At 36.8% G+C, this 16,791-nt stretch overlaps 1 protein-coding gene across 3 annotated transcripts in view; it reads right to left on the reverse strand.

The window, feature by feature from the left end:
* Positions 1-5,543: 5,543 nt before the first annotated feature.
* Positions 5,544-16,791, reverse strand: part of Enpp1 (ectonucleotide pyrophosphatase/phosphodiesterase 1) — a 61,121-nt gene continuing 49,873 nt past the window's right edge. For all 3 annotated transcript variants that reach the window (XM_047558589.1, XM_047558590.1, XM_047558591.1), the window contains exons 18-25: positions 16,013-16,182; positions 15,083-15,134; positions 13,254-13,408; positions 11,760-11,889; positions 10,585-10,665; positions 9,167-9,299; positions 7,474-7,636; positions 5,544-6,264 (exon numbers count right to left, since the gene is read on the reverse strand). In XM_047558589.1, the coding sequence (XP_047414545.1) occupies positions 6,094-6,264; positions 7,474-7,636; positions 9,167-9,299; positions 10,585-10,665; positions 11,760-11,889; positions 13,254-13,408; positions 15,083-15,134; positions 16,013-16,182 (1,055 nt within the window). In that variant the 3' untranslated portion in view covers positions 5,544-6,093. The remainder of the gene's footprint in view (positions 6,265-7,473; positions 7,637-9,166; positions 9,300-10,584; positions 10,666-11,759; positions 11,890-13,253; positions 13,409-15,082; positions 15,135-16,012; positions 16,183-16,791) is intronic.

Consider the following 16,791-nt stretch of genomic DNA (forward strand, 5'->3'; position numbering starts at 1 on the left):
CTTAACAATCAAGGAATCAAAGAATAATTGATTTCTGTGTAGTTGTCTTCTAGCTGCATTTCTGTAACCTGAGATTCATTTGCTATCTTAAATGGATGGTTTGGTAGGATTGTTCCTTTGGTTTTCATTCATCTGCACATTTTTAATGAGCAACAATTCATTACACATAGTGCAGCTTCTTAAGACTTTTCGATTTCTTTATGAAGTTTGTGATAATGGTATTCTCTTCAGGGTAAGATCATGTCAGGACTCCAATCTCCCAAGTAGAAGCTAATCATCCTCTTACAATCACATCACCATGAAATAATTTTCTTTCTTTTGGTTGTATAGATAGCACACCATACATTTGGATTTAGTATCTGGAGTCTGGGTTCAACTTCCTAGTAGGTCTCAATGCCATCTAATAACACCGTATACAAGTCATGGAACAGTGAAAAATTGCATTACACTTCTGCAGCCATGTTGTGGTCACCTGACAAGGACAGGCCTTAGGGCATGTGCTGTCTGTCATCTAATATCCAGGAGGGTCTGATTACATGACCAATGCCTCAGACATAAGGAGAACTAGTGTCATGAGAACATAGCCTTGGACTGGACCTTGAAATAAAAGTAGAATGTTGATAAATAAGCCCCAAGGAGGCAAGCATCTCATGTGTTCTGCCCCCAGACCCACCCACTCAACTCACCCCTACCCCCTAACACCTGACATAGAGTACACACTTTGGAATTACTTGACAGCAGTCAAACCTGGTCTGGCCAAACCTCATCTAGTTCCTACATCTTGAAGCATGCTATTGAGTAAAATAGTGGCAAGATCTTCAAAGCAAGTGCAGAAAGTAAACTCCACAGGTTTCCACCTTGTTTCTGTTTGCACCTTAATACAAGTAAGCAAGTCTTCAAAACAAACCTTGAAACTGTGTCATGGTATGAAATAGTTTATGGTAGAATTCAAAATTGCCATCTTAAGATTTTAAAAACTGTGAAAATTGAGCAATGAGACCCAATTGTTAGACTGAGAAAATTTTAGTCTCCTTTAAAATCCTTTCAAGTTCTCAATGATTAACTTTGTTCTGAGACCCCCGTTTTCTTTCTTTTATGTCACACTTGATAAGATGCCACGTAAGTGTACCCATGAACATTTTTCAAAAATGAAAACCATTTGGATAATGTGGGGCAAAATTATCAAGGGATGTTGTAAAAATCTTATTTCCTGTATAGGTATTCAGTTGTTTTGTATCTTTACTATGTTAGAGCTAAAGTAGGTTCTAATTCTGAGCTCTGAATTTCTGATATATAACAAAATCAGAAGTGAGTTTAAGTCAGAGTATTAATTATTCTTTTTAAAATCCCAAAGTCATTCCTGAATTGATGATTTATGAACAAGCATAAATTTCAAACAACAGCATTGGGGGGGATGAAGAAGGCTTGCTTTATGTCGCTTCCTTTTGTAAGTCATATTATACACTTATAATTTCTGGTACGAAATATTCTAGTGAACATCTTTATTTTTTATTCAATCATAGATCTGTAATGGAAAGGGTAAACGTGAATATTTCACATCACAAGACACATAGAGAAGTTACAAGTGGGAGACTTTCCCTCTGGTTTCACCCAAATCCAAATACTGGAAGGAGAGTTACATGTGTCTGTCACTTGGTTTTACCTGGAAGTATGACTAAATGTAATAAAAATACCCCAAACAAGGATATAGGTTACAGATCACAAATGTTTACTCTATGATCCTGAAGTGAACTTTGGATCTTTTTTTCTCCTTCCAACAATACAGCTTGGTTGACTGTCAACAGCTCTTGGACTTTGTGTCATATTCTTGGAGAAGCCCCTCCTCCCTCCCCTCCCCACCCTTGACACACATATTCACACAGGAAAGCAGCCAAGATTTAGTATATTTATGTTTTATTTGTAAATCCACATTTCTTAGCTTAGAGATACCTATATTCTATAGAATAATTTTTTTCTCTTACAATGTTTAGACTGGCCCAATATCGGGGAAAATGTCCTGGGATTGTAGCCAGAGTAAAATTTTACTTAATGCTTATGAAAGCACTGACCATCTCCCAAAAATTCCTGTGATAAGCTTCGGCATGAAGTATAATCACCACATTCAGCTTCAAAGGTCAAGCCCAGCTCCTCTGAAAGATAAGCAAGCACCTACAGTGCAGGGTAGACAGTTATTGTGGTTACTGACAGAAAAAAGCCAAGGGGAGAGAGTAACTTCTCCAGGAGAGCAGAGGTTCCTGCTCCACCCCAACCTTATCTCCTCACACAGGCCTGGCCAGCTGGCCTAAGAATCCTCAGACTCTATGTCTACTTACTCTGTTGGTGCATGAACATGTACCTTCTTGCCCCTAAGGTCTGTCAGCTTTTCTTGACTCATCAAAATATTTAAAAATTGTGGCTGGTTCTTTTTCTCTGCAATGAATGAGCTGACTACTTCAAAATTTTCCTTCCAAGTTACTTACCTCACTTAAGTAGTGCTGAAGAAATGGCAGTAAAATTCAGGATTTTTTTTAAAAAAGGGTTTCATTTTGTATATGAAAAGCAAATAATAGCCTTTATTGGGAAAACTAGGATAAAGATATTTCCATAAGCATTCAGCCCTCCAGCTCCATGGGTTCTATAACCATGGATGCAATCAACTGCAGATCAAAAATATTTGAAACATAATTGTCTATACTGAACATGTATAGGCTTTTTTCTTCTTGCTGTTGTTTTATAAGTAACACGGTATAACAATTATTATACTGTGTTTATATTGCATTAGTTAATATAATCTAGAGATGACAAAATACACGGGAGGATGTGTGTACATTATATGCAAATACTACACCATTTTATATAATGGAATCAAAAATTCATAGATTTGGGTATCAAAAGTTTTGATACCAAAATGTAGGGGGGGTCCTGGACCCAATTCCTCATGAGACTGAGGGATGGTCATGTGAATTCAAGTTGGGGAGGCGGAAATCTGTCACATGTTTTGAACTGACAAAATAACGTTGAGGAGAGGTCTTTTTCACAAAATAAAAGAAGGAATACTGCATAAGAGCAACAGATAAAAAGCTAGGTATTATACAGATGCTCTTTTTTTAAACAGTAAGCATACCAAATATCAGTCTGACTTTTGCTTTAAGAACAGGTTATTATAGGAAAGCAAAAAAAAAAAAAAGTAGTTGTACATTATAAATTGGTCACTGTGACACTTATAGAATATATCACAAGTAGTGGTAAATAGGAAAATGCCAAAAATGTATCCATCCAAGGGATATTAGGATACCCCATTTTTACTGTGTTCTCCCGAAGAGCTCCAATTCATCCTTCAAGTCTTAGCCCAAAGGTTGAGAAACCAATGTTGAAGCTGCCAAGAAGCACCCAGTCTCCTTTGTGCTCTCTGGCACCCAGTTCATGGCTTTGAAATAATAGTTCCCACTCTTTAGGGATCATTTACACTTCTGCTGCTTCCTCGCCCTCAAGAATGTAAGGAGTTTAACTTGTTCCTCTCTGTATTCTTGGTATCTAGCACAGGGATTGGGCACCTATCCATTTAATTAAGCTCTGCTAAGATACTTTAAGTAGAGTTTATCATGTGTCTGTACATGTTTTGAAGACTATATAAAAATCAGAGAGATACTTCTACAAAGATGAAGTAGATATCCTTCTGCTAAGGGCAGAAAAATCCTGGATACTATATATACAACAAACACGAGAAGACTCTGAGTGGTGGAGAGAAGGTAAAAGACAGGATAGGGGCCTCAGGACCCAAGAAATAACAGTGGGATGTATTCCCTGAGTTTTCTTTTAGCCCATGTATCTCAGACTTGATGCTGAAGAAGTCAACAACCTGTAAACAACAAGAGCAAAGGGGAAAGAGATGTCCTGAAAGACACCTGCTCTCTTGCCGGGCAATGAACCAAAAAAAGGGGTAGCCTAGCAAGACACAAAACAAAAATCATTCCGCTCCAATGAAGCACCACAAAAAGAACTGTGGTCCCCGCCACACACTAGCAAGGGCTTAGTGGGGAGCCCAGACCCTTGACAGGCTATAAAGAGGTGCCTCAGCTCCCCTGTCAGGGTAGTGTCAGGGAAGGTTGAGTAGCGAAAATGAAGTCATTCTGGCCATTCCATTCCCAAAGTCTAAGAGGAGACCACGTGGGAGCAGTAACAGGTGCCATGTACATCCCAGCCAAGAAGGCATCAACAGAGAGCAACGCAGAGCCAAATTCCCACCTAATTTACCTCCTCTCGCTCCAAGTGTCAATGGAGGCTGAGTAGGGAACCTGGAATCCTAGTCATACCTGGTAATATGGAGGCAGTGCCCCCAGTTTCCTGCTAGGATGCTGTCAGGAAAAAACAAAACCAAACAAAACAAAAACTAGCTGAAGCAGAAGGTTCCAAAGAGATCCACAGTTTTATAACAGAATACCTAAAATATGTAAGTTTCAATGAAAAACTATTCATCATACCAAGAAGCAGGAATTTTTTCTAAATGAAGAAAAAAAAAGAGAATAGATTCAAACACTATAATGACAAAGATGTTGGAATGATCTGATGAGAATCTTACAGCAGTCAACGTAAAAATGATCCAACAAGTAATTAGAACACCCTTGCAACAAATTAAAACATAGAAAGTCTTAGCCCAGAGATAAAAATCCTCAGTAAATAGAAGATATTAAACAAATCAAATGGAAATCTTAGAAATAAAAACTACAACAGCTGAAATGTAAAAATCAACACATGGGCTCAAAAGCAGAGTTGGAATAGAGGGAAAATCAATCAGGGAACTTTAAGACAGAACAATGTAAATAACTAAATCTGAACAATGGAGAGAAAACAGACTGAAAAAAAATATACATTCAGAGCTTTAGGAAACTGTGAGACCAAGACAAAAACCAATGAAACTGTCTAAGTTGTTAAAGAAAAATTTCAGTTACAAATTATATTATCTAAAGGTCTTTGTGGTTGGTTCCTAGGCTATTGGAGAATTATCATATAAAGGACATATACAAATCTTTGGTATACTAATATTACACCTAAATTGGACCCAAGTAGCCTAATACAGTCTTTGAAGCTTCACAGGCTGAAAGAGCATTGCCAAGTAGTAGGAAAATCAAGTTCATTTTGTCATTTGTCACATGAACAGAGAAGATATAAAGTGATCGGTGACATGTTCTTTTCAAATCTATGGAGCTTCAAAAGGAAGAGCTGAGCACAGAACAGTTCTGCAGCTGGTGGAGTCATTCTTGTGCACACAGAAAACATTCCTGCCATCTCTGAAAAATGTCACCTTCATACACTCACAAATTCTCTGAGGTTTCATCCAGATAAAACCCAATTTTAACAGTCTCAAAGAACCACATTTAGAGCTATTTTCAACCTCTGTTAATTATCAGTGAACAGGATGAATTTTTTTTGTACAAACATAGATTCAATTTTATAATAGGTAGATATACTAAAGTCACAGATATTAGAGCCATTAAACATGAAGAAATACAATCACAATTTTTAAAAACTTATGAGATTAATAATTTTGTCTTTGAGGAAGTATGCAGAAAAGGGAGAAATAGGACCTCAGAAATATTTTGACTTCCATTATTATTTTTTTTTTGGTTAAAACTAAAAACAAAGAAACTCCAGATTAAAAGGAATCCAGAGCCACTTTTAAATTCTTGCTAAGATACTAATGTAACACGGACCATGCCAATCCTATTAATTAGCCTAGTGTTTTCCAACACCATATTTATTACCAATAATATAATTCTAATATCTGGTGTCCAGACAATGTTCATAACTATTTCTCCCTTAAGAGAAATAGAAGAGCAGTTTTGGATGTGGTCTGTCTTTGAACTTGAACAATGCATACAATTCTTGCACATAAATTTGTGCAAGATACAATAGGAGCACTCTACTGCTGCTGTGCTGAGTCCACAAGTTTCCCTGAGATGTCTGAATCACAGAGGATTCTCAGTTCCAATTCTGCTCAACAGTTTCCAAAAAATGCAATAGCATGGACAGAGGACTGTATAAAATATAAGATTGTCTCAAAAAGATTTATGTTTTTTTTTTAATAAAAAAATATCAGTCTTCTTGACTAAAGGTTGACAAATGTGTTTTCAACTTTAAAATGTCTGAAACTGGCTCTTTTCTTTCTTGATAGAAGCTGAGTCCAGCAATAAGTTCAACATCTGTGATCCGGGCTCTGTGCAACATGAACAACTCTTCAATCCATGAGGGTTCATGCTTCCCGTGCTAGAAGGATGGAAAACAAAGATGGAAAATCACCAAACAATACTCACTTTACTTTTCCAATAAGCCCTCCCATCTCCCCAGCTGAATCAGTTATGATGTTGCAACACTCTGAAATGGCAGATGCCGTAAGATATTAGACATAATCCCCACTTTTGAGTAGCTCATCTTCTAATATTTTTATCTATCAAATATATATTTATATATAATATATATGTATATTTGTTTAATTAGATGTATCAAATTTGGGAAAAATAACGTATACCTGTAACACATGGCTACATATTGCATAGACATTGCAAGAAATATCATTAGTGTGCAGTCTCAGAGGATCGAATTTAACACTATGATGAATGGTTGGATAAAAGAGGTGATGGATAAATAAGTGAATGCAACACTCTCTCCTGCTGAGCTCACAGTTGGCCTCAAGATCCTTTTGCCAACAGAAATGTAGATATCCACCACCCAACCACCCACTGGGTCTGGTATGAAAGTCAAAAATTCTTGCCAACTCAGGTCTAGATTTACTTTGTGTATCTTCAGTGGAAAAAGAAAATCCTTAGGGGGTTGGGAGTGTGATTCAGCAGCACAGTGTGTGTTTAGTACACACAGGGTCCTGAGTTTGATCCCAAGCACCACAAAAAAGAAACCACCTCAAAAACACCACAGGAAATGTGGGAAGTACTGTTCATTATTAGCAAACACTTAACAATTGTTAACATTTTATGCAATCATAGTGTTTAAATCTTCAATTTAGAATTCTAAAACTCGAAGTATATAAATTAATATAAAACAATGGTTTCCAAACACTGGAATGACAACACAATAGGAAAGGAGATCTTCATAATAAAGTTATATGTAGATATTTATTTGAAATGCCTAACCACAATGTTAAGACTAATTTATAATAGTGCTGAAATCCAGTTTTTAAATCACAAAAAATTTGTACTTCAAATAAACCTAGGGTTTACTGGTGAAGGCATTTGAAGTTTAAGTACAATCTAATTTTTAGTGTCTTTAGCAGACAAGGTGAACTTCTCCAAAGCTATGTCATCTTAGAGGATCAAAGTTAACAGCAAGATGCAATTTCAAGTCCACATACATTCAATGGTTGCATTTTTTTCACAGTTATGCTGATGCAAGACACACACACAAACATAGACACATGTTTATATATTCAATGTGCGAAAGAGATTAATAAAGGTTACTTACCACACAGCTCTCACTGTTGTCAGGCCTGTGAGGCAAAATGAAAGCTAAGGTATCTAAGTTTTCACACTGCAAGGGATTCTGGGATATATCTTTACAACTGGTTAGCACAATGAAGAAGTGAGTTGGAATCAGAATTTCTTGATTACGGATGACTTTGCTGTTTCTGTAAAATATTCCAATAGTCACTTTTAGAAAGAACGATCTTCCTTTTAATGAGCATTTCAATAGAACATGTTCTAATACAACATATCTAAAACTCAAATTCGATTGAATTATTAAGAAGAAGTTAGGTAATCACAGTGCCTGAACATATTCTGTTGATTGAGAGTAAGAATTAGAAGACCCAAATAATTACTATTACTTGAACTGAGACACTAAGGAAAAGAAAAATATTTTTGAACACCTACCACCAAGATTCTAAATCATTATTGACAGTTCTCAATAGGTCATGCAGTTATGAACAAATAAAAGACACAGAGATAATAGGGGAGGGATTTTTAAATCTTCAGTTCCTTAAGAGAGGACATGTTGTCATGAATTTTCCTTTGTTTTAACTGGATTTTCTTTCCTACCCTAAAACTTACTTTTTTAAAAATTGCAGCCTATTGTTTAAGACGTCTCAAGCAATACCTCTAATTTATCATGATTCTCCTATTTTCATTTCTTTTTTTGCAGTGCTAGGGATTGATATTTCCTTTGGTTTTAAAATTCTGGGATTTTTTTTTCTTTTTTTTTTTTGTTCAGCATCATTCAAAGTTTAAGGTAGTGGGATGATTATTTTCAGATATGATCTTACATGGAATCATAATATATAAAACAGATTAAAACACAGGGTTCTGGCTAAAGCTGTGAATGGGAAGCCATGAAGGTCTCTTCCTTTCTATAGCAACGAACTATGAGGCAGCTAACTGGGACTTTTATGTATCAAAGGATATAGTAAAAAATATTGGAATTTTGCAGATTGATATGATCCCAGATATGTGTAGGTAAACAGTAACCCCTAAGTTGGCCTGGGAGAATAGAAAAGCTCCCCCAAGAGGTTGAATCTCTGTGAAGTCTTCAGTCTTTGTCGTGTGTTCTTCAAAACAAAATTGCTTCCAAAAATCTTGTAATTATTGTTCTAAAAATGTTAACTAGCTGGGGATCACTGGCAAAGCCATGGGTTTGACCCTCAGAAATGCAAAAAAAAAAAAAAAAAAAAAAAGGACCCACCAGTTTCTGTGGTTTCCTCAAGGAGCTGCCCTATCATTGCCCTCCAGTCAGAGTTGTGACATTAACCCAGGGCCACCAGACCGGAGGCACTCTGGTTTTACACCCCTGCTTATTCCTGGACTCGGGGTATCTGCAGCCACACCGTCCAGTTTTTCATCTTCTGCCTGGGAGTCTATTTGTTAAGGTAGTATCTTAACACTTCACCACACAGAGATCTTAAATACTGAGTTCAATATTTAAAATGAGCCTAGTAATTATTGATCTGAATCAAAAAGGGGGAAAATATCAGTTCCCATATCTAAAATATGTTTCACTGAACACTGAGCAAAATATCAAATCAATCAGAGATTTTAAGAGCTTTTAGTATAGTCAGAAAAACCCTGAGAGGATGTGAATAGTAAGACAGGAAGGGTTCTGGCAACTCCACGAGACAGTAATCTCCACAGACAGCTATTTTTAAGGTAATAAAATATGTTCTCACTGCTTCAGAGTCTCTATGGAATCAAAATGTCCATCGAAATCAGAGTCGAACACAGGACCGCTGACGACGTTGATGCCATTCCTATCTTCAGCATACCTTCGCAGGAGGGTGTCGTGAAAGTAGCGCCATATGACTGAAACAAGGCAGGTGGTATAGTCTCATAAGAATAGTATGTGATGTGTAAAATCAGTTCATGTCATGATTCAAAATTAATTATTTGCGATAATTGGAGGTAAAGTCAAGTTTGACTTAAATCTTAAATGTGAGGTCCAAAATCCCTTTTTTGGCTTTGGCCTTTGGAGAGACTAATAGGCAAATGCTGAATTCAATTCTATTTCAGGCATCCCTGAATGTGTGCACTCTAATGAACCATCATGGTTAAATATAACAACATTATAAACACCAAGTAAATTATTCAGATTTATTATAAATATACGAGTTTTTCCTTCAAAATATTCACAAATGTTACAGATCTAAATTACAGTAAAAATCTCCATATATGCTCTATATTTTAATGTTCTATGTATCAGTTTAAGTATGAATGTATATTTACACCTGCAGAAGTTTAAGTGTTACCATGGCTAGATGATGATCTAAAGTATATTTAACCCACTCCTGGGTCTATACCCAAAGGACTTAAAATCAGTATACTACAGTGATGCAGCCAAATCAATGTTCCTAGCTGCTCAATTCACAATAGCCAGATTGTGGAACCAACCTAGATGCCCTTCAATTGATGAATGGATAAAGAAAATGTGATATATATATACATATACACACACACACACACACACACACACACACAGTGGAATATTGCAGGCAAATGGATGAAGTTGGAGAATATCATGCTAAGTGAGATAAGCCAATCCCAAAAAACCAAAGGACGAATGATCTCGCTGATAAGAGGATGATGATACATAATGGGGGGTGAGAGGGAGGCAAGAATGGATGGAAGGATGGAGGAAAAAGAAGGGTGGGAGGGGTGGGGGGAAGGAAAAATAACAAAATGAAACAAACATCATTATCCTATGTAAATGTATGATTACACAAATGGTATGACTCTACTTCATGTGCAACCAGAGCAACAAGTTGTACCCCATTTGTTTACAATAAAAAAAGTATATTTAAAAACCAATAATAATTATCAAGAACTCCCAAATAGTTACAGAGAAAGACTGAAAGTTAATATTAGTTGACTGTATTATGTAGATAACTTCAGGAAGAATTTTATATACTTTTTTAAAACATAAAGCAAAATAGACATTAAAATATATCATAATTCTAATATTTGCAGAATTTTTTTGAGTCCTAGAATTCTCAAAGTCAAATAAATCTTTAAGACTGTATGAGTCAATACTCATTTAATTTAGGCCATAAATCCTGTTATATACAGACTCATATAATATAAAGCTTTTTACCTTGAAAACTCTGGTACATTGGCACAATATTGGTAGTTAACAAAGCTTCAGAATATATTTGACTTGACTCTTTATTTAATTCTATAAGAAAAAAAAAGACAACTTTTTCATTTTTCACAAATGACATTTGAAATTATAGTTTCTCATATGGGATAGCATTTTTTAAAAAATCAGCCAAGTATCATCTTAAAACTGTAAAACTTTCCCAGGTACCAAATGAAGGGAAAAATGTAATGTATTTGGTCAAGTCCCTTAAAAACAAAACAAAACTAACAAAAAACAGAACAAAACAAGATTTTATAATTTTTCCCTTTTCAAGATGAATTTATCCAAAAAGCAAAAACTTACTAGGAGGGCCTCAAATTAAACATACGCCTTAATTCAATTAAGTGAATTATGTTTACAATCTTTTGTCCTTAAACTTTTTCATTATCAAAGGGGAAAAAAAAAAAGACTCTCTGGCTTCATAACAACACCTACTACCCATAAAAAACACCATGGGTGGTTCTCATGGGCCGTCTGCCTCAACCTGCTGGACAAGGCCGCCTTGTGTGAGCTGGAGGCTTGGCTCTAGTCTCTGGAAGTCAACAGCCAAGTTCTGACTGCAGACACTCTGGGGACGGGACTGGGCTGAAAGTGTCTGGGCACCTGGAGTCTTCTGATTTCTGCCTTTCAAGGTTGTCTCTAAAACATCTTCTCATTGACATATAAATCTGGCACTTCGAAAGTCTATTCCCGGAGCTGGGGAGATAGCTCAGGTGGTAGAGTGCTTGCCTTGCATGCACAAGGCCCTGGGTTCAATGCCCAGCACCAAAAATATAAATAAATAAATAAATAAATGAAGCCCATTCCCTAGGGGCTCTGCAGCAGTGAACAAGCAGGCCTACCAAAGCCTCCATCTTTACCTAATTCTTTGACAAACTGAACTTTCCTTTCAAGCAATACAGTCGTATCTCCTTCTTAAGAACCCGAGGCCTCTTTCCAAGGTCCACTGCTCCGTAACATATGAAAGATTTCTTATCACACTCATTTATTTATTTTCTTTATTTATTTGCTAGGGATCAAACCCAGCACCTTGCACACGCTGGATAATTGCTCTACCACTAAGCTACAGCCCCTCCCCCTCTTGTTAATGAACAAGAAGACAAAAGAAAGCAAGGGAAGAAGATACTTACGTGGTGGGGCCAGGAACCCATAACTCAGTTTAGCATTGTTTTTATAAAAGGAACATTTGTGGACAGGACTCAGAGAAACCCGGAAGTCCTTGTAGAGACAGTTGGAAAAGTCTTTTGTGGAGAAACTGTCCTGAAGAACAAAAGGAAACGAACCATCAGGTATCAGGCACAGGAAGAGAAGGAAATCGCTTTGTAAATAGTCAGAGGCGAGATGCAGCTAGCTGTCAGTTCCCGTCCTTCTCCACTTTCCATTTTTCTTCTGGTGTATTCATTGTTTTTCTAACTCAAGTGCAAAGATTCTTTACACTGTTAAGGATACTGTCTGTCAGAGATGTGCAAATATCTTCCCAATTGCTCTGCTGGTTTTGTTTATCATGTTTTTATCTAAACGGTCTTTGAGATTAGAGTTGATCTTCCATATCCAACTATGCAGCCAAATGTTGGGAGACGGGAGGAGAGACAGCAAGGGAGAAACCTCAGGAACAGTGACGACTGAATTCACATGGACTCAATGGCAGCACAAAACTGAAAATTCAAACACATCAACCACCTCCATAATTACAGTACTGAACAACAATAGATAGGATGGGGTCCCTACAAAACAGGGTGCATGTTGTATATTGTGAAGTTGTATAGAAAAGTGATTAAAGGCAGTCTGAAAATGAGAAAAAAATGAAGTTCAAGATACTTTATATAAACACATAAATATGCATGTATAATATATATCATATGTACCCCAGTGCCCTATCTTTTTACTTATTTACCTCAGAATTAGCAATACTTTTATTAAATCCAACAGCTCCTCTCAATGAAGCCCTCCCAAATCCCTTTCCTATCACTTAAGAGCATCCTAGAGCTGGCCAGTCACTCTTGGTCTCTGAAAGTCTGGTTGGTCTAGTTTTAAATTAATACCAGGTAAGATCTCCTCCCCTGTTCTCTTTCCAGGACTCTCCTATCACCATTCTCTTTCCACCAGACCTTGGAGGGGGTGAAGCAAGGGGAAATGGTGCCCTCACTCCTTTCTACACCGGGCTCCTTTTGGTGTTGGTGGGGATAGGGAGAGGTGGCTGGCACCCTCCCCTCCAGATGGCACGTGCAGCGATGGGACTGAGCTCCCATGTCTTCCCATCAGTGAGGACCCCCTACCACGTGGGCACTTGTACTCACGTGGCTCTGTATTTAGAAATGAATAATTATGACTAACTGGAAGACTGATGTCATGAAACTATAGGTCAGAATCATCAGCCAGCAAAACCAGGGGAAAAAGAGGCAAAGGAGAATTCTGTGTCACACACACCTGCTCTAAATGTGTCTCAAAGTCACATGACTCGTTAGTGGCAGCACTAGAACTGAAAATTTATGTGACTCCCTGTTCAGTATGCCCCTCATTTGGGAAAATGTTATAGAGACTAACAGCAAGAAACTATGTTTTCAATGTTTTGCTTAATAATGTGATATAACTGCACATAGTGAAAGAGGGGAGCAGATACTTGCATTTCTGTCGACGGTGTACGACGTCCAGAGGGGCATGAGGAGGTCATGGCTGTATCCACTCACAAACTGGCGCTGATAAAGAAGACAGACATTGTTTTTCTTCTGAAGAACTCTGGGTCTTCCGTATGGTAAAGTGCCAAGGTTGATATTCTCCTCTGGGGTCATAGAAGGAAAATGAGATCACCGTTTAAATGTAATTAGTGTGCATTATATGATGATATATAATGATACACTTATCTAACCCTTTCCTCTACTTAAGCATGTTAAAAATTATTTTAAATTGTAAAACAACAACTAGTTACAAAGAAAAGAACCATAAACATTTAAAAAATATGGTCCACTGCTACTTTTGCCTATAAAGATACTGAAAGATCAATGAGTTATCAGAGTATCACTAGAGGATGCTACATGAAATTGCCAGGCATTCCAGTTAATTAGGACTTATAGTACCAAAAATATCTTCATTATTTTAATTACTTACTCTTCAAGACATTCTGTAGAAAAACATACACAGAGACTTGGAAAACAAAGGTTCAAACTAAAATTATGAGTCTAAACCCAAAGGAACAATAACAATACAGACACTATTTATTACCCTTTTCTAAGTGTCAAGGGCTCTGTAGAATTTTTTTACATCATCTAGTTAATTCTCACATCTCTCTGTGCATTAACATTATACACTTATTTTACAGATGAGGAAACAATTTATAGGAAATAAATACTTTTACCATAGACATACAGTTCCTAAATTCACATTCAAATTCAGATCTGCCTAATGCTCAAAGAGTCATCTTTTACGGCAATAACATCCAGGGGATAAAAAGGTGTCTCTAATTCTGTTATGGTTTAGATATGAATTGTCCCCAAAAGTTCATGTATGAGACAATGCAAGGAAGTTTAGAGGTGAAATGATTGGGTATGAGAGCCCTAACATAATCAGTGCACTGATCCCCTAAAAGGAATTAACTGGGGGGTAATTGTAGGCAGGCAGGTTGTGGCTGGAGGAGGCAAGTCATTGGGGGTGCCTTTGGGGTATACATTTTGTTCTTGGTGAGCAAAGCGCTCACGCTCTCTCTCTCTCTCTCTCTCTCTCTCTCTCTCTCTCTCTCTGTTTCCTGGTGCCATGTTCCCAACCGTTTTCATTTGCCATACATTTCCACCAAAATGTTCTGCCTCACCTCAGGACCCTGAGGAACGGAGCCAGCATTCTATAGACTGAGACCTCACAAACAGTGAATTCCAATTATACAGTAGTGATTTTATGTAGACAAGCTCAAGTCAGGATGAATGCAGAATTTACCTCTTTATTCCAGCAGGGGGAAAAAAAATGAGCCCAATAACTTAAGGATCTGACTGTACACATCCAAATCACAACTGAAAAATGTTAACAATTGCATACATATTCTTAATTTTCATTCAAAAGTTATGAGAAGATAACCTTAGGTTAATCAATCAATTTATAAGATTTTAGAATTAAGAACCATGTGAGACAGAAACTTAATAGGTATTTTAAATGAAAATCTGGGGCTCTACTCTAAACCTAGAAAAATCCTCAAAATGCTTCCATAATGTTCATAAAGAGAGACTCAGCCACCACAAAATATGTTACACACCATTTCCACTGTAAAATATCCCTTCTTTCTTTAAGACTAACAGTTTGGACTGTAAGGCAGAGAAATCTCAGTTTTCATCAAGTGGTTTTCCATTATTACCTTTATTGTATTGGTTATTCTTAAACAATACCCCTAAACCAATCATCTGTGGTTCACACTATTGATAAAAAAAACTTGCTTGCATACTACTCCAGGCCTGAGAGTAATGTGCCTTACCTTCTGCCACAGTCAGATTAAACTGTATCTGGAAATCCACAATTGGCAGAATCTAAAAAAAAGTTAATAAAACGATTTTTAAGGATTGAGAGACATATTTTAATTTTGTAAGCATACAACTTCTATAGTTTAATTAACACAAAACAAAGATAAAATGAACACAGTATTATATGCGTGAAAAGTTTTCTTTGATGAGGAGGATAAAGGAAGAGGAATAACAGATGCAGTAAGACAAAACTATCAGCACAACTCTAGTGATTGAAAATCACAATATAAAATCTGCTTTATAATTATAGTCTCTTGCCCCACAGTCTTTCTTCAAGCCGAAATCAAGTGTAACAAAAAGGAGAAGAGAAAAGAAACGACTCCTCCAACTGCTACCTTTATGCATGTGATCAGTTTGGCTAATAACGGTCAGGTATTTTTACCTTCTTAAAACAACTATGAAGACGGTTGATTGACAGTCATTATTAAGATAGTTACAGCTTCTATGAAGATAGGAGTAAAAAAAGAGCAGTATCATGTACTTGCTTTGTACCCAAGTCACTTTTTCCCTACATTTGTAATTAGTTGGGCTGTTTCTTAGAGAAGGAACATTGGGATGGGTTTACTTTGTACTTAAAACATCACAGCAAGGACGACAGCCCAGATTCCAGGATTTAGGATGCTTGAGGGCTCTTCTAGAACTCTCCCCACCTGCCCTCAAGTCACCGCAGCTCCAGGGGATAAAAACAGAGCAGAAAATGCAAAGTAGGAAAAGCGAAATTAAATCATAAATGGGTCTTTATGTGCCCCTAGATTTAAAACTAAATTAATGTTTACCTCCCACTCATAAATTAAATTGCACTGCCGAAGATTTCTATAACACATGCTGTGCAGAGGGTTCCAAAAGACCTTACATAGTGCGCTGAGCTTCTCAGCAATACCTACCGAGGGGTCGCAGGAGCAGCCAAGGTTATCTCTGGGAGTTCCGGTGAAGGGGCACTGTCCCAGGGGGTGCACTTCTTTGGGATGCTTTGGGGTGTAAACAGGATTCTTCAGAAGATGGTTAAGACTTCCATGAGTTCCATTATTAGGAGCTGGGGTCAACCTCAGTAAATCTACACGATTCCAAGAATGGCAAAGAATTACTTAGAAGTTTCAAAAGCAAAGAGTGGACTTATACTATGATTTTAAAAAATCATACATGTATGTATAGAGTTAGATATAAATGAGTCCTTTACTCTTTAAGTAAAACTATAAAATTCTCTTGCCTTTTAGACTATTTATGACTATTGTTATTTTTAGTAGAATTACTGATACCTGTGCTCTACTTTTCTGTAAAAATTTCTGAATATTAGAGTATGTAATAACTATAGTTACTATCTGTTGAATGCATATTATATGCCAAGAGTGGTGCTAATATATTTTTTCTATGTAATCTTCAAAACAAATAAATAAAATTACATAGATAAATAATCAAAGGCCTAAAGGTCTAAAGGCTATTAATTTAGTAGACCAAGGATTCAAAAACCCAGTTTTTCCCAAGTCTAAGACTCATGATTTTAATAATAATAATAGTGAACACTTATAAAGCACTCATTACATGTCAGGCACTGCCTTAAGTGTTTAGGATATAATTATCTCATTTAAAGTTTACAGGCTTCCACTGAAAGAATTATCCTTAAGACAGTTTAAGGTTTTGTAAATGTTCAGTGTCATTATCAGAA

The sequence above is a fragment of the Sciurus carolinensis genome, chromosome 7, assembly GCF_902686445.1.
Source record: "Sciurus carolinensis chromosome 7, mSciCar1.2, whole genome shotgun sequence".
NCBI classification, from domain to species: domain Eukaryota; kingdom Metazoa; phylum Chordata; class Mammalia; order Rodentia; family Sciuridae; genus Sciurus; species Sciurus carolinensis.